Source organism: Panthera uncia, chromosome A2, assembly GCF_023721935.1.
Source record: "Panthera uncia isolate 11264 chromosome A2, Puncia_PCG_1.0, whole genome shotgun sequence".
Classification (NCBI taxonomy): domain Eukaryota; kingdom Metazoa; phylum Chordata; class Mammalia; order Carnivora; family Felidae; genus Panthera; species Panthera uncia.
This window is the reverse complement of record NC_064816.1, coordinates 154,272,693-154,296,307: the sequence shown is the minus strand read 5'-3', so window position 1 is coordinate 154,296,307 and position 23,615 is coordinate 154,272,693. Positions and strand designations below refer to the sequence as shown.

Genomic DNA, 23,615 nt, shown 5'->3' with positions numbered 1-23,615 from the left:
TCTCAATCATGGGATGGACACTTTACAAAAACAGAAACATGCAAGATTGTTTGGAGTCCAGTTTGCAGCCCTCAAATAATTTCACCAACATGATAATCTGATTTCAAGTTAGAGTCCACAGAGGGTTGGAAAACAATGAATGCTTTACTGGCAGAATTTGTGTTCTGAACCTTAACTGTCTACTCGCAGTTGTCTGGTTGGTCTGTGTGGTCAGACTCTTTCTCTGCTAAACTTTGAGGAAGGTCCTTTCTAACAACCTAATATCTAATATCACAATAAAACCTAATGTCACAATAACCTTCCTCCACCCCCACCCTCCCTATAGGCCAGAAAACATCTAACATACGGTTTTCAGTGTTGGCTATACATCACAATGACCTGGGGAACTTTAAAATCCTGATGCCTAGGTTACACCATAGACTAACTAAACCAAATCTCCAGAAGTGGGACCCACACATCCACAAATTTTAAAGTTTTCTAGTTTATTCTAGTTGAAAATTACTTCTCTGTAGATTAGGTTTGGGGCTTTGAATTACCTTAATTGTAAGAGGAAGACTTTCCATAAAGAGACATTTTCTCCACTTCTTGCTTCCTACAGCTTATCCATCTCAATATACACGTTTTTGTCATATCATCATGGCTTGGTAAAAGCTATTTCTAAAGAACTACTCTGGAGGACTTTTTATTATCAGAGCATTATATCCTTATTTTACACACCAGTTACGAACACTGGTTCCTGCTATAGAGATGACCACCTACCCAAACTAGGAGCTCTAAACTCTGTCTACTCACAAAGATTACTGGAGGATTTTTAAAATATAAATTCTCTAAGGGGGAGGGGCATTAATCAGGTTGAAAATCCCCAGCACTCTGCCTAATACTGTGAAGGATGCAATTTAAGAAGTGAACCTCCTCTTTCTCCTCCTTCTTTCTTCCTGTTTAACATTGATGGCTTTACTTGGCTTTGGTTATGGATGCTTTTCTAAATAATTAAACTAGACTAGATCCCTCAAAATTTAGTATTTTAAAATAATTTATTCAAGCATGCTGAACATTTGGAGTCACACAACTTTCCAATTTAACTGAAATATTTTAAGAGTAAGTGGTTTAAACTATTTTTCTCTCATAATAACAGAACGAAGTAAATATAGATCTGCAATAAAGGTCTAGACCACTAATATAATAATGGCCTATAGTAAAATATGGGGCATTTCTTTTCTTGCCCTATATTACTGTTCCTACTCCTCTAAATTATATTCTCACAATTCAATATTTTACCTGAATTGGAAGATCTCTGTCTTCAAAAAAAGCTATCATTGTCATTAACCTAATTTCTATTTACACAATTTGGATTTCATTGATCTGGGTGTACCTGGAATCCACGAACTTTAAAACCTGTTTAGGTGATTCCAATGGACACTGCATATTAAGACTCATTGCCCTGAGCCTTGGGCAGAAATTGCAGCCAGAGAAAACTATTTTTTCAATCAACAAGACTCACTGAGTGACTGACTGACTCGATGAATGAATGGCTTCCTGATGGCTTTGGTCAGACAAACAGTGACAAGTGTATATACCTCAGAGTGAGGACCAGCAACATTTAAAAAAATTAAAACTGTTTGGGGGAGGGGATGTTGAGGGTGTTGCCTGACATGCTCCAGAGCTATGGCTGGTCTTCCATTTGGTTTTTCTTTAAAAAACAAAACAAAACAAAATTTTTCTATCTTATTTTTATCTTTATACATAAATGGTCAGTAACTCAGTAAATAGTGCTTCGTCCGAACAGGCCCGGATTAAAGCAAAAGACAAACTGAACTTGCTTCTGGCAGGTGGTAAAGTGCTTCAGACTCCACAGCCCCCTGCCCAGTGCCCGCCAGTTCATCCAAGCTCTGTTGGCAGTAGACCTTTTCTCATGTTGTCCTTTAATGATTTAACTAAATACCTCCAAACAGAAACAGTCTGAGGCAAGCGAGAGCGAGGGGGAGTAAGGAATGGAAACCTAAGTCAGGATTTTTTTTTTTATTCTCTATCCTTAACTCACTTTGGTATGTTGGTACAATTTGTACCATTTCCATTCTGTACTCCAGAAAAAAATATAGTAACTTGAAATACTAGAAATATATAGTATATAGTATACTAGAAATATATAGTATATAGAAATATATATATATATATATATATATAAAAATATAGTAACTTGAAATACTAATACTAGAATTAACAAAATTCTAGTATCCTACTATCATGAAATTATTTACCTTTTTTTTTTGTTTTGTTTCAGGTTTAACACAGGTTTCTTGGGAGGTTTTGATTTCTGTGAAATATACTAGAAACCAGGGAAGGGGGACGCATCCACTCTGCAAGATAAGGGTTTTCTACCATTTAGGAAAGGCAAGAGGTGGGGCAGGGCACACTGGGATTTTGATCCATTTCCCCACCTCCTTTTGCTTTGCTCACATTTTTTTCTCTCTCAGCAAGTACCAGAGGACACGAACACAAAGACGAGAAACAAAACTGACAAGATAAACCTTCAGCCGGGCCACCACCAAACCCTCTCCACCTCCCCAGATCGTGCCAGGACCTGGACAGGCTGAGGTCACACATCTGCCACTCAATTCTGTGTTTGCCTTTCTGACAGTGACTCACCCAGATGTTCCCATCTTGATGATAGGGTTTCCAGTTTCTCCCAGTGTCACTGTACAGCATGCGGTATTGGGTCACCCAGTCTGAGCTGCTATATCTTCCTTGGGTTGCAATGGCACTGATCTGCTTTCGATTGCCAAAGTCAACCTGAAGCCATTGGTAATGGTCACTGTCGGATGGAGACCATCCCCCAGCACCTGAAGAACGTTAAGGCAAGAGAGGAAAACAGATATTTAGAGCTGAAATTCTACTGTTGACAATGGATTTATCTACATCTTTTAATTGGCCTTAGCAGTGCAACATACATAGACATATTATGGAGTGTCCTTTATAGATGCCATTGGGACTTCAACTAATATTCTTCCAGCTGGGTAACATTGATACTCTAACCTCTTTATGGTGTAATTATGTGCTCATTTTCTCCTGAGCAAATGTCTTCATCATTCCTCAATTAGATCTTATTAGTACATGTCAGAGTCTAATTGGCTGAGGGTTGATCAATTTACCATGAATTCTTCAACTAAAAATCACTAGGAAAAAAAATGTAACAATCTATTAATTCCTCATGTGGGGCTTTATGTTTGAGTAGATTACAAATGGAACAAAAAGCAATTATGTACAACTCTAAAGTCTATTTTGCTTTAAAAATTTGGGAGCTCAAAGAATACTCATAGTTCTTAAGATGAGGCCTAATCTTACATTAAGCTCTGTACTCATGAGAAATAAGGTATATAGCTACTCAGGTAATACGTTCACTAACATTTAAGAGATAAACAACCAACGCCTCTTGATAACAACATTTCTAGGAAAATCATTTCAGTTACTAAATGAAGTAAAACTCATTTTGGTAAAATATAATAAGTGTCAGATAACAAAAAGGTAAAACTATCTTTAGAAATAGAACATTAATATGGAACAACAATACTCCTAGTCTATACCACTATGGAAAATAACGATGGTTGTACATAAATACATTACAGAAAATATGCCATCATGCTTAGTGCTAAGGAGCAAAATAATTTTTTGAGTGAATTTGGCTACCAATGGGAGCAAATGATAATGAAATATTCAATAAATCATCCAATGTACAGTATTTAGATATATATATGCATCACTTTTCAAATAAAAAAACTTAAAAGCTGACAATAAAATAATTTATTCTATGAGGACCACGGTAAGGGAAATCATTTTGTAAATCATCACAGATATATCATTCATTTAATGATGTTTATATGGCTTATTTCTGCTTTCGGCTATGATAGAATACCCTTCCTGCCATAAAAAAAAAAAAATCACATAACTACAAAATGTATAAAATTACCCTTTATAGGGATTAGACAACAGACAGTGCAGGATCCCTGATCCACAAGAGAAGATAAACAAATAAGGTGATGCCTGGTTCACTTTCTGGATTTTGGCACATGGAAGAGTGCCCCAGAGTTCAGCAGTGTCACTGAGATGAAGATACATCAAAATCAAAGCTCCATCCTACAGATGGAATCTGTAGTACAAAGTACCAGGGAAGGGGCAGCTGTAAAGAGAAAGAGCCCTGAAAATCTGCATAGCATCACCAGAGAACCTCTGGGGACCAGACTTTGTATGAATAGCACGCTGTGTATTTGCAGACCAAGATTCCACAAGCCCAGGTCAAGGCAATTATGAAATGAACGACAACCCAAAGGTGAACAGGGCCAGGAGTAGTTTCATTTCACACTAAAGAAGATTGAGAGAAGTTGTTGGAACAATGCTAGGCATCTAGCAGACGTCTCAGAAAGATTAGGATGATTGAGTCCTAAAATAAGGGCTACTCAGGACACACCTGAACAAAGATTGGTAATAAGCCCGAAAAAGGATCAGTCTGACCTACAAATAAATTAACTCCTTGCTCAGTCAAAATGCAACACTTCATTAAGGAAAGCCATGAATGGTCAGAAGCTCAGTGACAGAGCATCCATAATGCTCAGTATAGATTTTTAAAAAAATATTGGACATTTCAGGGAGCAGGAAAAAATGACTTACAACCAGAGCAAAGACAGCCAATAGAATGACAGAGATGATAAAATTAGCAGACCAGGACTTTAACACTGAGCCTATACATTAGTTCATTATTTGAAAGAAAATATACAAATAGTGAAGAAACAAATATGAGATATTAATGGGGAAAAGATAAACAAAGAGAACAAAATAGAAGTTTCTGAACTGTGTTTATACCTGAAATAAAACATGTACTGGATTAGAAACTGAGAAGGAAACATTAATGTCTGAATCCAGGGCCACATAAACCCTTCAAATTGTAGCTCAGAAGGGACAAAAGGCTTAAAAATGGACACAACTCCAGTGGCCTGCAGGACAATATTAAGTGTCTTAACAATCATGCAAATAGAGAACTAAAAGCAGAGAAGGTAGAGATTGAGGCAGAAAAAAATCAATTTGAAGAAACAGTGGCTGAAAATAATAAACCTAGATATCTAAGGAATTCACTGAGCTGTGAGCAGGATAAAAGGATAAATACAATACAAAACAAAACACCAAGTCTCATCATAATCAATTGGTTAAAAAAATAATGCTAAAGAGAAAAATCTCAAAAGTAGCCAGAGGACAATAATATCTTAGCAAAAATGATGGAAGGTGAAAGACAACAGAATGACATTACCTGTTACGATGAAAAGGAAAGGGAAAAAACATATGTCAATCTAATGTTCTATATCCAGCAAAAATATCTTTTAAACATGAAAATAAATGATATTTAGGGCAAAAGCTGAGAAAATTCATCACCAATAGGTACATACTTTAAGAAACGTACACGTTTCAGCTTCCAGGAAAATTTACCATATTGAAACTCATATTTACTCATATCATATCACATTTACTCATATTTATACATATCACATTTACTCATATCACATCGTATTTACTCATACCATATTGAAACTCGTATCAAGAAGTGAATGCTGATAATGGTAGACGCAACAGTAAATACAAAGTATTTGTTCATGTTTTCAAATTTCTTTAAAAGATAATTGAGCATTTAAAACAAAAATAGTGACAGTGGATTTGAAGGTTTTAACAGAGGTAGAAGTAAAACATACGACGACAAGTACACAAAGGACAGGGGCCAGCACAGATATATTATGTATCGAGGTCCTCATGTTACTAGGGTGTGGTATAATACTACTTGACGGTAGTAACCCTATATCAAAGGTCAGCAAACTTCCTCTATAGAGGGTTCAATACTAAATATTTTAGGCTTTGCAGGCCATACACCTCTGTTAGAAATACCTCTGCTGTTGTTAGGATGAAGCAGCCAGAGAAACAAGGGTGTGACATGTTCCAGTACAACTGAGGAACTCACTTCTCCTTCAAGTACCAGCCTGTTTGCTGCAAACATTACCTCCTGCAGTGGACGTCATTCAGGTTGTTCTTTATGAAAGGAGGAATTCTTCCCTCAGTTATTGTCTAGAGACTGTGGTTAGCTGTAATTCCTGTTTAGGAACTCCCTGAGTAAAAAAGAGACACTCTATCCAAGGGCGCATTCCTTCTTGGGGTCATACAGATATAATGGCCAGTCAACTTGGGAAAACTCTGGTGGGTCATCTCAGTTTGCAGAACTCAGTGAAGCCTCCATTGACACTCCACTGCATCTCAACTTCTCTCTCTGCCTTTTCCTGCTTCATCCCCTTATCTCCCACAGGTGTCCATCCCAAAAAGTACTCTGTAATAAATTCCCTACATGCTCTTCTCCATGTTAGAATTTGTATCCTGGGGAATCCAATCTGCAACACCTCCTTGGAACCACTCTTCCGAGAATCCGCTCCCTAACAATGGGAGTTAGTTGTCTCTGTCTTTGTGCACTATCTCTATGCTGTTTTTCCCCTCTTGTAGTATCTAATATTCCCTATAGTGATGCATCATCCACACGCTTATTTTACATAGAATTCTGTAATTTAGAGGAGCTGTAGATGAACTTCTGGGATAATAAGTACTGAGTAATCAAGAGATTATAAATATATTTTCTTATCTGTTAGATATATTGTTCCAAATTTAGGAGAAATTCTCCAGCTAACTGTATAAAGTTCTGTCTCTGTGTTACTAAGAGCAACACGGTACTTTGGTCGTTGAAGTAAATAAGCAATCATCACAATGACTGAAAAGGGGAAAATATGAGCAATTAATTGCTGGATGAAATTGAGAATATTTCCCCTAACTACTCCTCAAAAAATATTCCAGTATAAATTTTCTTAAGTTACCCATTTTTTGCTGCATTACAATTTTTCAATAAGGAGGCAATTAACATACAACTACTTAATTCCAGGGGCATCAGGGTGGTTCAGTCAGTTAAGTATCCGACTTTGGTTCAGGTCATGATCTCATGGTTTGTGAGTTTGAGCCCTGCATCTGGCTCTCTGCTATCAGCACAGAGCCCACTTCAGATCCTCTGTCTCCCTCTCTCTCTCCCACAACCCCCACCCACTCATACTTGCTCACTATCTCAAAAATAAACATTAAAAAATTTTTAATTAAAAAAAATTAAAAAATCCAATGACTTAATCCCGTTAATCTCGCTACTTTAAAAAGCAGAATTTATTGTCCACTTTAAGGGAAGCAAAATTCTAAAAGAAGGGAAACTCTAAGTTCAAAGTTATTCCTTTATAGAAGTCTATGTGGAGAGAATAGTGATTAACCTCAAGGGGAGGGCAAATGTCAGGCTTTTGTGAAGAACATGGTGGAAAGATCGATGAAAAGTTTCCTCTTTCTCTTTGATCTATAAAGCAATGTAATTTGGGGAAGTTGATTACTTTGTTCATTTGGCTTGTGAAATGTGTAACCTCTATCGATCCAAGGATTAAGGATGATAACTCTTTCATCACAAAAACCTCAGAAAAATAGGGTATAAGAGAGCAGAAGTGCTCCCCAACATATTGTGGAGAGTATAACAGGGCAAATGTGTTCCCAGTAGAGACCATGATAGCACAAAGGAAAAAAACTGCCAAGTTCAAGAGGAGGTAGAGGAGGTGGAGATACTGAATAGTCATAAACTCTTAGTTTCTAAGACAACACTCATTCACATTTGGAGATAACAGAACTCAAAATATCAGTAGATACCGAGTAAATGGTTAGCATGAACTGAAAGATGTGCACTTATATAGAAATTTTACCATTCCTTAAGCAGTTTCCTCCCCTTTTCTCCCTCTCTTATTCTGCTTCCATTCATCCATCCCTCTCTTTCTCTCTTCTCTTTTTTCTCTCTCACTCACATGCATACATCCCTCCTGTGTGTGTGTGTGTGTGTGTGTGTGTGTGTGTGTGTTATAAAGATGCACAGTGTTTGTATTCTAGCTTCCCACTCTACTGGAGTTACTTGAGTGATAAATTATAACAGAGAACCTGGAGAACTGGGTGGGACTACCACTCTAAACTTCATGAAAGCTTATAATGATGATGGCCCTTTCTGCTTTGTAATTTGTAAGTTGGTACCTCTGAGAGAAAAGAAAAACTTAGTAGGTGGTTCAAGAGAGGGCTTGAAATTTCTTTTCTAGTGATAAATGGCTCCTGCATAAACATGATGCCCAAGTGGGTGGTTGTGACACCACCAGAGATTATAAGCCTAGATTCTAATTTAAAAGAAAAAGGCAGAAGAAATTTTCAATTAAATATAGAACTACCTTTAATAACTGGTTGAGAAATATGTATCAGATGAAAAGAATAAATTGAAAAGGAGACTTTGGGGCAAGATAGCATTATGAGTTCAGGCCTGAAGGCCTCCTTCTGCTCTAAATATACAGTATTTTTAGATAAGATAGATAAAAATAAAATTGAAAAAGACATAGCCAGGATAAAAAAATAAGATAGGCATCTCCATGCATAAGAAATACAACCAAAATGCAAAGCAGTGAGTAGGACCAAAGCAGAGGCTGGCTGGAGTCAGGGTCTGGGAATACACAAGAGGTGGTGGGGCACTAGTTCCTGGGGAATATTGTTGGATGGGAGTGTCCCCATCTGTGTCAGAGAAAGGAAGCCTGGGTCAGGGTTGAAAGTTAGCCCAGGAAAACTTTCTTATCAAACGAGACTGAAACAGCTGCTTATTGACTTGGATCTATGGTTTACAGGAAAACGTGCCCAGAGAAATTAGAAACCAGGTATGCATGTGCTCGGCACCACTGGCTTAGTCATTGGACCTTTGATTCTCTGATAACAGCCCCAGACAAAGGCACAAGGCAAAGCAGGTAAGATGTGGTCCTGGACTGAAGATGTGGGAAGCTGGGTAGAGAAAGTTACAAGTTGATAGGGAATTGAGAGACAGACAGAGACAGAGAGACAAACAGACTGGTCATCAAGAAGAGTGGGCAAACCAAAGTTTCAAATCACAGGAAAGACAATAAATGGCACAAAACTGGCTAAGGAAATCAGAAGTTCAATGGAAATTAACTCCAGATGTAACAGTCATTGAGGACCATGGAAATATACTTGTTTTAGGTTCTTAAAAAATATAAAATAAGTAATGTCATCCATTAAAAATAGCAGTAATGATCAGACACAACCAGGGGAAATAAAACGTTTGCAGACAGATACCAAACAAACAAACAAACAAACAAACAACAAAAAACAGTGATCTTAGAATAAAAAAGAATATAGTCATCAATAGGAAAAAGAAAACTTCATCAGAGGAAAATCCACAAATTACATGTCATCACAAAAAGAATCAATCAGCTGAAAGGTAATATTGAAGGATTCCTACAAAAGTCAGCACAGGGGCTCCTGGGTGGCTCAGTTGTTTTAGGGTCTGACTCTTGATTTCAGCTCAGGTGATGATTTCACGATTCATGGGATTGAGCCCCACAGAAGACTCTATGCTGACAGCATGGAGTCTCCTTGGGATTCTCTCTCTCTGCCCCTTCCTCTCTCAAAGAAATAAACTCCAATAGAAAAAAAGAAAAAGTCAACACAGAAAAATACAAAACATGTTAGAATTTGGAAGAACTGCTTTTGACCAAGATGGAGTCACACGACTCCATGATGAATTTACTTTCCCACCTGAAACGATGAAAAAGCAGACAAAATGCATGAAACGACAGTTTGCAAGACATAAGATGTGAGGCAACCAAGTGCTGAGATCCCTGAGATATGGGACAAATGAAGTGAGTCCTACTTCCCAGCTTCCGATCTTGACAGGGTTTCCAGGGTGAGACATAAGAAAGAACCCAGGCAGAACATGGCAGGGTCCTTGAGTTGAGAAGACAGAGCTGTGAGACCAGGTGGTTAGAGTCAGAAGCAAAAGAAAGGGCAGCAGGGGGTCTTCCTCAAGTCTTCACCTGAATAACGATTAGCATACACATATGAAGAAACAAACCTCTCAGAGCTGAGAGCAAAGAATCCTCTGAATGGAGGAAGGTACATCTTCTTCCTACAAATTACCATATGATCCCACCACCCCCCTCCTAGGTATTTACCCAAGAGAAAAATGAAGCATGTAAACATAACAACGTCCAGTACATGGTGTTCTTAGCAGCTTTCCTTGTAACAGCCCAAAGCTGGAAACAACCCACATGTTCATCAACAGATGAACAGCTTAACAAATGATGTATATCCATATGGCAGAATACTATTCAGTAATAAAAAGGAATGGACATTGGTACACGCTACATGACTAATCTGAAAACAACGATGCAGAGTGAAAGGATCCAGGACCGAAGGAAAAAAAGTGCATATGGTACAATTCCATTCATACAGAATTCTAGGAAATGCAAACATATAGGAACAAAGGCAGATCAGTAATTGTTTGAGGAAGGGGGAGAAGGAGGGGCAAAGGAAGAGGATAGAAAGTGGCAAAATAAAACTTCTTGGGGTAATGGGTATATTTGTTACCCTGACTGTGGTGATGGCTTCATAGGTGTAACATGTATAAAATGATCAAACTGTACAATTTCAATATGTTAATATTAGCATACATCCATTATACATCAATAAGCCGTTACAACTTGTACACCTGAAGGACAAAGAGGGAGTTTCACTGATCAGTCTAAAAAGTTCTGGAATAAAACAAATACATAGAAAATAAAGTAATAAAGAAGAATTTGAAGAAGTAGTGATGGAGACTTTTTTTCAAAATTGAAAAAAAAAAAAAACAAGACATGATTCTGTGGATTGAAAAGATCTTGTGAACACTGAAAAGCATGTTCAGTATGGAAAGTATATCACGCCATGCAAATGAAAGATGGCCTAAAATAATGAGACTGATGGAAATGCGATATTTAAACAAATAAAGCTTAAGCGTACAGTTGAGAATTAGCTCATGGATAAATAAAAACCACTTAGCATCTGAAGACGTGCTAGAAGCTGCCTGCGAATGAGCTCAGATTTTATTTACGGTGGGACATGAACAGCTAGAAGATGTGACATGTGACCTACTTAGAAGTAGCAGAATAGGTTCCAACCAAGTGTGGACACCTGTTGACTGGAAGCAGAAAAGGGGGCCGTGGCCATTAATTAACAACTGTCATGAGCCAGAGAAGCGAAAATGGCAATGCCACTGTCATTCCCCAAATAGGGGACAGTTAATGCTTACAGAATGTGAAAACAAAAGAGTATGAAGGTACATTTTGAAACAAAACAGAAAAAAGAAGTGATTTCATCAGACATCATTAGACGACAAGAAAACAGAATGGCTTGTCTTCCGTTTCTGGCTTCTTCAGCGAAGATGACAGCTTTCGCTTCATGCTGGGAGTAACAGAACCGATCGCTGAGGACAGGGAATTACCTCCTGTGACAAGTTAGGACATACGCGGAGAGGTAGAGCTCCTTTAACTTTTTCAGATTATATCCCAAGAGGCTGCCATCATTCATAGATAGAGCCTTGCTTCTCTGAATATTTATCAAAGGAGTTACCAGAAAATTAGACACACACACACATGAATTAAAAGCAAGGGACTTAGTAAATCTAGAAAAAAATAGATAAGAAAGCTCTTCCTCAAAATCTGGGGGTTATGAGCATTTAGAATAAAAGAAAAAAGAGGGGGTTGGTCACACTGAAAGTGGTGTTGGTAAACTTAAGGATTTCCTTTTTGATCACATTCTTGTTTAATAGAATGGAGCGAATTCTGTAGATATATCTCTAACTTGATTTTAGTAAAGCATTAGGGCCATATCTCTGATAAATATAAAACAGTAAAATGTGGTCTGGAAGATAACAGTTTCGGGAACACTCAAAATCGGTTAATAATTACGCCCCAAATATGTTGATTAATGGCTATGTCAACTTGAAGAGAGCTCTCTAATGATGTGCCACAGGCTTTCATCCTGTATACTGTCATTTTTAATATTTTTATTATCTAAGGCATGGAAGACACGCTTATGAAATTTGTCAATTACATAAAGCTGGAAGAGAGACCTAATAGGATAACTAACTGGATTATGATGTAAAATGTTCTTGACTGACTGCAAGTCTGAGCTTGTACCAGCACAATTCGCTGTATCATCAGTAATAAACTTAAGGTGGCCGTTATGAACAAGTACGTTATCAAGTTCATAATTAAGGTGTATATTGCATAGAAATAAATACGCAACCTTCGTTTACTTTGTGGAAAACACAGGGCGGAAATGATGACATCTAACGACAGTACTATATTCGCGGTACAACATTCCAAATGTTTTTGATGCCTTTTAGTAAGGCTTTACATATAAATAGAAAAAATGAATAAGTCACGAACATATTGTACTAGGAATGATCACAAAATGAACACAAATGTGCAATCACCACACAGATCTACAAACAGATCATTGCCAGCAACCCAAAAGCTCTCATTGTGTCCTTTTCCAAATCTGGTCACCGTTCTCCTCCCTGATGAATTGTTCCAGAGATTCATCCATGGGGTTGTATTTAGCAATACACAACAGGTTGCAGATTGCTCATTTTCTTTGTCGTCTAATATTGCATTGTATCATCTACTTCTCTTTATTTACCCATTCTAGTGTTGAACATGTGGATATTTCCAGTTTGGAGTTATTATGAATAATTCAGCCATCACATTCTTGTTCGTGTCTGCGAATACCTATTTGTGCATTTCTGTTGGGTATAGGTACAGGACTGGTATTGTGGGTCCACAAATGTTTGTATTTTTACATTTACTCAATTTTGCCAACAATTTCCCAAAGTAGTTGAGCCGACTTTTACCCCCGCCTCCCCAAATACACAAAGCTGTATGTCATGAGAGTTTCTATTGTACCACATTCTTGCCAAAATTTGATGTTGTTAGCCTTTTATTTTTCTCTAAGTTTAGTTTAGACATTCTGGCTCAATGTAAGTTTAATTTTCATTTTTCTGATAGCTACACTTATGCTGTTAGTAACACAACGTATCATAAAACTATAGTAAATTAAGACATAAGTGTTATGAGTGCAAGGATAGATCAAATAAACGTGTTGATTCCTGAAACAAAACCACATGTATCCAGTGCATACCATCACTTAATTCATGACACAGGTAACACAGGGAAATAATAGATAAAGGAGGTATTTTTTATTTATTATTTATTTTTATTTATTTACTTTAATATTTTTCAATATTATTTACTTTTGAGAGAGAGAGAGAGAGAGAGAGAGAGAGAGAAAGAGAGAGACAGAGGCGTGAGCAGGGGGAGGGGCAGAGAAAGGGAGACACAGAATCTGAAGCAGGCTCCAGGCTCTGAGCTGTCAGCACAGAGCCCGACGCGGGGCTCAAACTCATCGAGTATGAGATCGTGACCTGAGCTGAAGCCGGACACCCAACCGACTGAGCCACCCAGGCGCCCCTAAAGGAGGTATTTTTTAATAATGTGTTTCAGATCAATTGGGTATCCTCATGGAAACAAGTGAAATGTGGCTTTCCCCTATACTGTACTTAAAAATCAAGTTAAAACTGGGTAGATTCAAATGTGAGGGGTTAAACGTTAAAGACTCTAGGAGATGATATTGGAGAATAGCATCATATTCCTAGAGTTGGGAAAGATTTCTTTAATAGGACTCAAAGCACTAGCTATATAGGAAAAGATGGGTAAATTAGATTATATTAAAATTAGAAACTGTTGATTCCCCAAAGGCATTAATAAAAGAGTGAAATGGCTAATAATCACTGAGCGAAGGATGGCATTTGCAAACATATATTATAACCAGCAAACACTCACATCTAACATGGACAAATAAGTCCCACAAACCCATAAAACATATTCAGAATATTCAATTAGAAAATGATCAAAGAATCTTAACAGGCACACAACTCACACACACACACACACACACAGAGGAATATATGCTTATAAAACATATTAAAAATGCTCAACCTCATGAGATTGACATTTTAAGACAGATCGAAAAAATGAAGAATGTTCAAAGAGAGCAACCAAAATGATCAAAGTGCCTAATTTCATCATTATTTCTTTGAGGGGAACAAAAATGCTTAAGCTTTACAAGAGGGAATCAAGGGGTGACAATCTCCATCTTCCACTATTTAAAAGAACAGAGATATAAAGTTTCTCAATGATGCAACACAATGCCACAAACCCCACAAGTATGCATCCTTGATTTTTAAGTACAGTATAGGGGAAAGCCACATTCCACTGGCCCCATGAGGATATCGAATTGACCTGGAATACGTTATTACAAAATACCAGCTTTCTCTATTGTAATCTGCACCTAGATTATGCAGCTTTAACTCATCTTTTTGAAATTACTATTTTGCTTGGACTAAGTAAAAAAATGTACTTCTTGACTCAACACTTAGTAGAGTCTGTCCACAGATTATTCATCATGCTGCAAATTCTCTACATTTTAGAATTTGATCAAGAAATAAAACTGGGGCACCTGGGTGGTTCAGTCGGTCAAGCGTCCAACTTCAGCTCAGGTCATGATCTCGTGGTTCGTGGGTTCGCATCCCGCGTTGGGCTCTGTGCTGACAGCTCAGAGCCTGGAGTCTGTTTGGGATTCTGTGACTCCCTCTCTCTGCCCCTCCCCCGCTCACACTCTGTCTCTCTGTCTCTCTCTCTCTCTCAAAAATAAACATTTTTTTAAATAAAGAAATAAAACTGAATATCAAGCTGACTTTAAGAAATTTAAACAAATACTTTGCTGACAGAACAAAAATTTCCTTATTAAATATAGTTCTTCCTCCAAGGGTCCTGCCTACCTAACGCTATGAAAATTTACAGGGAGTTGTGTTTATAATGTTGATAATATCCAGATATGAATTGCATCATTAAAATCAAAAACTTTCTTGGAATAAGGCAAAATTAAAAGCAAATCGTTGGAGACTTCTTTACATATTCATCACTTTGGAGGTAAATGACTATCTGAGTTATGAGAAATAGTCTTTAGCTGCAAGGCAAGTTTAGTTGCATATATTAAAAAATATATAACAGGGCGCGTGGGTGGCTCAGTTGTTTAAGCGTCTGACTCCTGATGTCGGCTCAGGTCAGGATCTCACTGTTCCTGCGTTGGAGCCCTGCAATGGATTCTCTCTCTCTCTCTCTCTCTCTCTCTCTCTCAGTCTCTCTGCTCCTCCCCCTCCTCTCTCTCTCTCTGTCTCTATCTCTCTCAATATATATTTTTTTTCCAGGAATTTGGCAGGTCAACTACATTTTAAAACATTTGATTGAAGAATGCCAACTTGTTTTTTTGTTTGTTTTTTGTTTTGTTTGTTTGTTTTTAATGTCAAGGGGAGCCTGGGTGGCTCAGTTAAGTGTCCGGCTCTGGATTTCAGCTCAGGTCATGATCTTACAGTGCTTGGGTTCAAGCCCCACGTCAGACTCTGTCTGCCCTGACAGTGTGGAGCCTACTTGGGATTTTCTCTCTCCCCCTCTCTCTCTGCATGCACCCCCCAACTCACTCTCACTCTCTCAAAGTAAATAAACATTAAACAATAAAAAATAAAATAAAATGTCAAATATTACATTAAGATTATCCTATAATAGACAAGGAAAATGAAAGTCAGACACAAGAACTATATTGCTGCATGAAATTTCATAAAGGCTGGACAGCGGCTGAAACTAATGTGGCCTCATAATTAAGTATGATGAGCTTCCTGTTCTGCATAGAAGGCACAGTATGATTTCTCTTCTCATCAGGAAGAGAAAATCTTCGCAGGAAGTCAGCCTGGGCCAGGGTATAAAAGTAAACACATGTACACAAGTCTAATTAACGTAAAATAATAATTAAGTTTGATTCAGAAAATCTCAAACATTGACATGCCCTACAATTTTTAAATTTCCTGACCAGTGTATATTATATATGTTCTTATTTTGTAATGTCTTGGCAATATTATAACAAAGATAAAATAGACATTTTCTGCGTGCTACATCAGGTGGTTGGATTAGGAAAAGAGGATTAAAGCTACAGGTGATCAGAATTCAGTATAACAATTTTAAAAATGTTACAATAGATAACACCAACAAAAGACTGGATTATTACAAAAAGTAGTAAGCTCCCCATTACTGGAGATATTCAAGTGAAATCTGGATAATAAGAATTTCTTCAGAGGGGGATTTTACTTAGGATGGGAGACTGGACTAAATAGGCTTTCATTTCGTTCACAAAGAAAGCTGAAATGTAATACAAACTATTATGTTGAATTTATTAGCAATACTATCAAGTGATTTTTATTTCTTATTGCCTTAAAACTAACAGTTATTATCCAAGTTTTGGTTGATCTATTTTATTAACATCATGGGGGATATCTTTTATATTATTACTAAGTAACATTTGACTATATATAACCTTTATTATTAAAGAGTCTGGTCATTTCCATTTTTACCATGAATAACTCCCCCAGTTTATTCATTCAGCAAATATTTATAGAGCACTTCTAGATGCCAGCCATTAAGGGTTTTGTGCTTTGGGGTGTTTTATTTAAAGAATTTTTTCATAAGCAATTCACCAGACTGTTTTTATATGTCAGGATACAATTTATTTATTTATTTGAAGAATGTATTCATATTTAATAAAGACTTTATTATTGGCAAAAAGAGATATCTAATATACACTTAGGATTCATAGAAATGAGGTCTTGTGTGCAAAAAATAAAGGCTAATGAACATAGAATAACCAAGTCAAGGTCATGGAAGCCATTTTCCCCCTCTGCAACTGTAAGGTAACTGCTGTTTGATTCTTGCCTGTTAAGGAGGCTTAAGAGCTTCCTGTTGCTCCCAAGTATCCCTCTTTCTGATTCACTACCGAATGCAACAAGGTCAAGGAATTCATTAGATTGGGGCATGCACTGAGCACATGGTTTTTTAAAAAAATTAAAAGTTATGTGGGCAAGAGGTCATTTTTTCTTTTTCTTTCTTTTCTTTTTCTTTTTCTTTTTTTTTTTTTTTTTTTGGCCCACCTACTGCTTTACTCTGTATCCTTTCTCTGGCATACAATCCTATTAAAGTCCACAGAATTTTGCAAACAACACGGTTTATTATAAACAGTTTCCCAACTTCTTTAGCCAACTGTATATTCACCGGCATTGTCCAAAAAAAATAAATAAATAAAAGTCATCATTCCTAAGATGTGCTTCTTCCTGGTAAAATAAGAACAGTAAAAAGAGTGTTCACTATACCTGTCCCAAAGAAAAGTGTTTGGTGATGGTGGAAGAGGTAAATTTACAGGTTAAGAAGGGCTTCAGAATTTCCACATGCAATACTTCTCTTTAGGTTATCAAGTAAATCTGCTCTCTATTTACAGAGAAGACTGAGGAAGGATGTGCCGCAGAAATCAATTAAGTCGTGGAGCTCAAAACAAATCCTGAACAAGCCCTTAAGTAAAGTCAGGATAATCAACTTTTTGAAGTCAAGGGCTGAGTTCTATTTGCCATTTTTAATAACCACTGTTAACCATGGCTCCCTAGACGTAAGAGGCACTGAATAAATATCCATGAAATGAGTGAATACAGAATTACTTAAATAGTAAATGAACATATGAATGGATGAATTGACCAACAGATGAGGTAAGAGCCCCGGAACGAGAGAGAGAAAAATCACTCTCGAGAGAAAAATCCTTGGGCCCAATCATGTGACATGAAAGAAAGACCTAGATCATGGAAGACAAATATGAGGTGTACTGTAATAATAAAAAAAAAATATATATATATATACACACACATATACATATGTATACGTATATATGTACATATATGTACATATGTACATATATGTACATATATACATATACGTATATGTACATATATACATATATATGAGATATACTGTTATATACATATATATATATATATTTTTTTTTTTTTACCAATGTCAGTGATTCACATTATATCTTCAGTAAAGAAGAACTCAGATTTTTGTTAAAGTACTCATTGTACTGATGCTAAATATTGTTTTTGGCTTAATATATAGGAAGTGAATCCTCACCTAAGAACAGGTATTTCGTTCATTCTTGAAAATAATTCGGTGGCTGTCAATAGTTAAATCTTTAGAAATTAAATCTCTATCTTTCAAAGTTCCTTTGTATGAAAATTCTAGCATTCAAAATGCGCAAAACTAGGGAAAGAACAGTCATTTCGCATTCCGTTTTAACAATTCTACTTGTCTGCCATTATTATTCATACATATGCATGCCCAATCCTGGGAGCATCATCACAGTCCCTTCCTTAGTGTGGGGGAAGCAGATGGCCTGTGCGGGTCAGAAAAGTAGTGGACAGGGCATTCTGATGAGCTGGAAATAAGCAAGGACTTTCTCATTCCACGAGGGATGGGCACTCTTGGTGTTGGTCTGCTCCAGAGGTAGCCAGGAGACTTGACTGAGAGAATGCACAATTCAAAGTGAAAGTTTTAAGAATTCAAATTTCATTCATCACGACAGAAAATTCCTTTAACTTCTGTTGCAGCTTTTAGCTAAGCGGCTGAAATTAAGTCAATTTCAAAAACGGATTCTCATCTATATCATCAAAACCTAGTCTCTAGCTAGCATTTTGTACCAAACAAGGTTTGGTTATTTATTACTTTTCCCCTTCACTTAAGAAAGAAAAGGGTCAGAGGCACATTTACAAAATGAAAATGTTCTCACTGGTAACTAAATTTAGTTTATTGTTTATTAACAAAATAATTAGGGATGCAAGTAATATCTCCATGCCATCTGCCTCAGGGACTCCTTTTTGAAGCCTCATTATTTTCTGGGGCAGAGGCTCTGTTATAAAAGAGATCACTGGAAAAAATGCAGGATAGCAAAAAAGAAGCGTACATATTGTCTGCGCATTAGCAAAGTCTGTTATTGTATATGCAATAATGCCAATGAAATATGAAAGCAGTATATGCAAAATTATATGAAAAATTGTAGTGTACACAATGATAGTCAACTGATACGTACAAGTTTTATATACATGATACACAATGATGCACACAACAATGCAAAAGTGTCAATGATCTACGCAATGATCTAAGGAAAATATCTCATATATGCCATGATTTTCAAGCTAGGTCTACGCGAAAGTACAGAAAGATGAGGCCATTTTCCCAGGAAAGATCATATCAATGGAGACAGATATTTCTACTGACTGAAGTAAGTGGAAAATTGCCTCACATCTCTACTTTTTACTTTTGTACACTCCGTCCCCGATGATGATGTAGCAATTTGAAATGTTTGAAAACACAGGTTTCGTTCTCTGCTTTAGCTTCCCTCCTTTACTTTTTCTCAGAGAGAAAATGCAAAGGGATTATTTTCAAGATCAATATAGTTAAATTTAGTAAACGGACCGTCGAGATCAAACTCAAGTGTCTTTTGCAAGTTCTGTGATCTTCCCCGTAACTCATGTGTAGTAAGTGACTCCCTCCTCTTTGACCAGCACTTTCTGTGCACATTAATTATTCCAATCCCTAAGCCCAGTTCCTGGATGGTGGGCATTATGTCATCCCCAATCTCTGGCTTAGAATCCTCGTGACCCCTGTGAAGATTTACAGCACATCGAAGGCTCTTTCAATAAATACCTGCTGTAATTACAGAATCCGTTTTAGGAGAGACGAGATTTTTAGCATCCGTATACTTGGCAACATAAAACTATTTCACCAAAAAAAGTAGTGGGTGTATTTTGATATAAATAGAAAATATTTATAGTAGTCCCACCTCCTTAGGCTCTGAATGTGTAGGGAAACAACAGTAGGAGATGGATGGAGATATATATATATATATATATATATATATATATATATATATAACAGATGGGGCTTGGAAATACAGTTGTTTTTAGTTCAATCTTCTATAAATGTTATATCCATATACATAAAGCCATCAATTCTCCTTGCAAAGAACTTCTTTAATATGCTTTCCCATAGTGCAAGCTGGAAATCAGCTGTTCTAACAATGGAATAGGACACATTAAAGAGAAAAGTCAAAGGCCACATCAAGACACAACAGGCCCAAAATGCTTTCTACACCTTCATAAAGTTACCATCTTCCACTATCGTGAAAATTTTCCCATATCTTCATGACCACCACACCACTAACTTTGTCTCTTCAAAATAGAATTCTATCTACAGGCTGAGATTGAAATAATGTAACAGAAAGACCAGCAGACAAGAATCAGGGAGAAAAAGCACCTGGCTTAAGTCTGTTCACACTGCTATAATGAAAATGGCATGGACTGGGTGGCTTAAAAACAAATTTATTTCTCACAGTTCTGCAGATTGGAAAATCTAAGTAGGAGAAGCTGATAGATTTGTGTCTGATGAGAATCATCTTCCTGGTTCACAGACAGCCGTCTTCTCACCGTATCCTCACGTGGAGGAAGGGGTGAGGCATCTCTCTGGGGCTTCTTTTATAAGGGCACTAATCCACTCATGAAGTAGCAACTCTCATGACCTATTCACCTCCCAAAACGCCACCTCCAAATACTGGGAATTAGGTTTCAACGTATGAGTTTTGGGGCAACACAAACATTCAGTCCGTGGCAGGTCCCAAACCAAATTAAAAAATAAGGCGGTGGTACCTTATGGAATATGGCGTCCAAATGATAAGCCTCAAAATTTTGAGTCAGCCATGATAAAAACTACAAGAGAAGTCATACATAGTATTTGATGAGAAATCTTGGAACAACAAGGCACAATATTGTTAGCGTCAAAACCTTGCTAAGTAATGTTCTCACCATTTTGTTAGCCATCTCACTCACAAGAGTTCTCAACAGAAAATACCTAAAACCCAATGATTGTAGGAGTCAAACGATAAGCATCATTAGAGATAAGGGCGGGTGGGGTAAGTTATTTATCTAATGCAAGTTAAAACTGTATTTCTCTTTTCGTCTGTTTTCTCCTTTCTCTTTATATTTACCGACATACAATGAAAAAGCAAGAGAGTAAGGTATTCGACTGCTAACTAGACAGTTTTTGATTAATTCCTCAAAACATAATCTTGTAATTTTGTGATAACCACAGGACTGTAAAAACACATTTGTTGTAGAAAATTGGATTTCTATATTTTAAGCTGTAAGCGAACGCCAGTCATGTATTATCTAACATCTCTATGAAGAGAAAAAAGAAACCCAGCATCGCACCCGCCTTAGAGGACCTGACCCAACACTATGGATACTACACCTGTGTTTTTATAATTTAGAAAGCATGAGATGCTCTGGATTTCTCCATGAACACTGCTTGTAGTATCTAGCAACTTCTGATCAAATTATGATGGTAACTTTGTTTTATGAAGCATAAGTTGTAAAGGAGTACAGAAGCTACCGCTGAAGAAAAAAAAAAAATCCCAGAAGCTATTTAAGGTGCGTTGCCAGTGGGTGTATGGTAAGCAGATGAAGAGACAAATGGCAGAACTGGCTGCTAGACTGGATTTTAGGGTGAGGGCTACCAGTGGCAATAGTGAGAGAAAAGGAGTCAAGGACAACTTGCAGATATTTTGGCTCAAGGAACGTAGAGTGTGCTGTGATGTATTTGCAAGATGGGAAAGACTTTGGTCTCAGTTCCTCTCGGAAGCAGATGGACGTCCATCCATTCACCTCACTTCATCTCATCATGTAGGCATTTTATCATCTCACATCATCACAAGAAGAAGGGCGTATACCATACAGAAAGATATGTTGAGAGAGAGAGAGAGAGAGAGAGAGAGAGACAGGGAGACCACAGTCCCATAACTCTTATTACAGTATGTTGTTATGATTGCTCTATTTTATTAGTTACTGTTATTCATTTCTTACTGTGCTCAATTTATTAATTAACTTTACCATAGATATGTACGTATAGGGGGAAAAAACCATAGTGTATATACATAGCATTGGTACTATCCGTGGTTTTAGGCATAAAATGGGGGTCTTGTGGACCCCCCGTGTGGACAACGGGGGACTACTGTATTAAACAAACAAATTTGGGGAAGAAAATCAGTAGTTGTATTTCATCCTTAGGTTTGAAATGTCTATTAGACAGTCGTTTCAAAATTCCAAGTTGGTGGTATTTATATAAGTCTGGGTATCAAGAAGAAGTCAGGGATTAGGATATAAATCTAGAAGGTATCAGTATATGGATGATGTTTAAAGATGACACTAAATGAGGTGACTTAGTGACAGAAGTGAAAGTGAAGAGGGGCCAGGACCTGAGCAGACATACCAAAGTTTGATAATATTCAGAGACAAAGAAAAAGGATTGCCAAGTGAGGTAGGAAGGAAACTAGGGAAGTGTGGTACCACAGAAAACCAAATATAAAGGCTTTTCCATGAAAGGAAGTAGTCAACTATGTTAATTTTTGAGGCAATGGGGCAGCACATTTTTTCAATAGTCAAAATATAATCATGCATTTCTTTTTTTAAATTTTTTAAATGTTTTTATTTATTTTTGAGATAGAGTGAGACAGAGCATGAGCAGGGGAGGGGCAGAGAGAGAGGGAGACACAGAATCCGAAGCAGGCGCCAGGCTCTGAGCTGTCGGCACCGAGTCCGATGTGGGGCTCGAACTCTCGCACCGTGAGATCGTGACCTGAGCTGAAGTTGGACGCTCAACAGACTGAGTCACCCAGGTGCCCCTATAATCATGCATTTCATCTATCAACTCTACCTTGCCAATACTGAAATATTTTACCTATAGAAATAACTCTCATTGCTTGCCACTCCTTCCCTAAAAGAAAGAGGTATGTGCATGAATATGGTTTTTGTTCTACCATCCCACTACTCATAATCAACTGAAACTGGGACATCTACATTTTCAGAGGGGAAAGTTAAGGAACTTTGCACAAAGAAATTGTATAGAAAACTTTGTAAGCAACAGACATGATGATAAAGATTGTTTTCAAATTATTTATGAAAAGAGGAGGCTATAAAACTAATTATACACTGACTAAAAGTAGGCAAAATTGTGAATAATATAGATTATATAGAACACAATTTCCCATTTTCACTAGATCAACTTATTATAATTGCTATTATTTTAATTTTATAATGTAAAAGTTTATCATTGGACTTTTACCTTTTGGCATGTTAACTAGTGATGTTGAATATCTTCTACCCACAGACACATACTAACTAAAAACTACCAACTATATGGTCTTTGTCTATTTTCTTTCTGATGTTTTAATGATTTTCTTATCCCAATGTGTGAGCTTAACAGGGATGCTACTCTTTGGTCTCATTCCCATAAAGAAAATACTAATGGTTTACATTCAATGACCATATATAGTAACAGACTTATATGGGATCTTTACCAAAATTCCCATATTATGTGTGCTTAAAATCAAAATCCTGGAGGGGAAGGGGGGTGTAGGTGACTGGCCCAGCCTACAGAACAAAGGGAAGAACTTAGTTTGAACTCTGATGAGTCTGATTCCAAGGCCCGTACTTTCTTTCTCCATGAAAAAAAAAAAACTTTTTTTTTATAAGAGACGTTCAGAATAAAAGATCACTCAAAACCTAAACACCTGACAACATCTTTCATTTTCAAATACAGTTTTGCTTTCAACTCTTTCAAACGTGTTTTTGATTCATGAGGAAACATGAGAAAATATGTTGAGCAGAGAGGAGTATGTAA

The 23,615-nt window shown here is 37.1% G+C and overlaps 1 protein-coding gene across 1 annotated transcript in view; it reads right to left on the bottom strand.

Moving 5' to 3' along the window:
* The window catches only part of CNTNAP2 (contactin associated protein 2), a 1,963,583-nt gene that overhangs the window by 1,311,167 nt on the left and 628,801 nt on the right, over positions 1 to 23,615 (bottom strand). Inside the window, exon 3 of the mRNA XM_049643059.1 lies at positions 2,647 to 2,840. Coding sequence (XP_049499016.1) covers positions 2,647 to 2,840 — 194 coding nt within the window. The remainder of the gene's footprint in view (positions 1 to 2,646; positions 2,841 to 23,615) is intronic.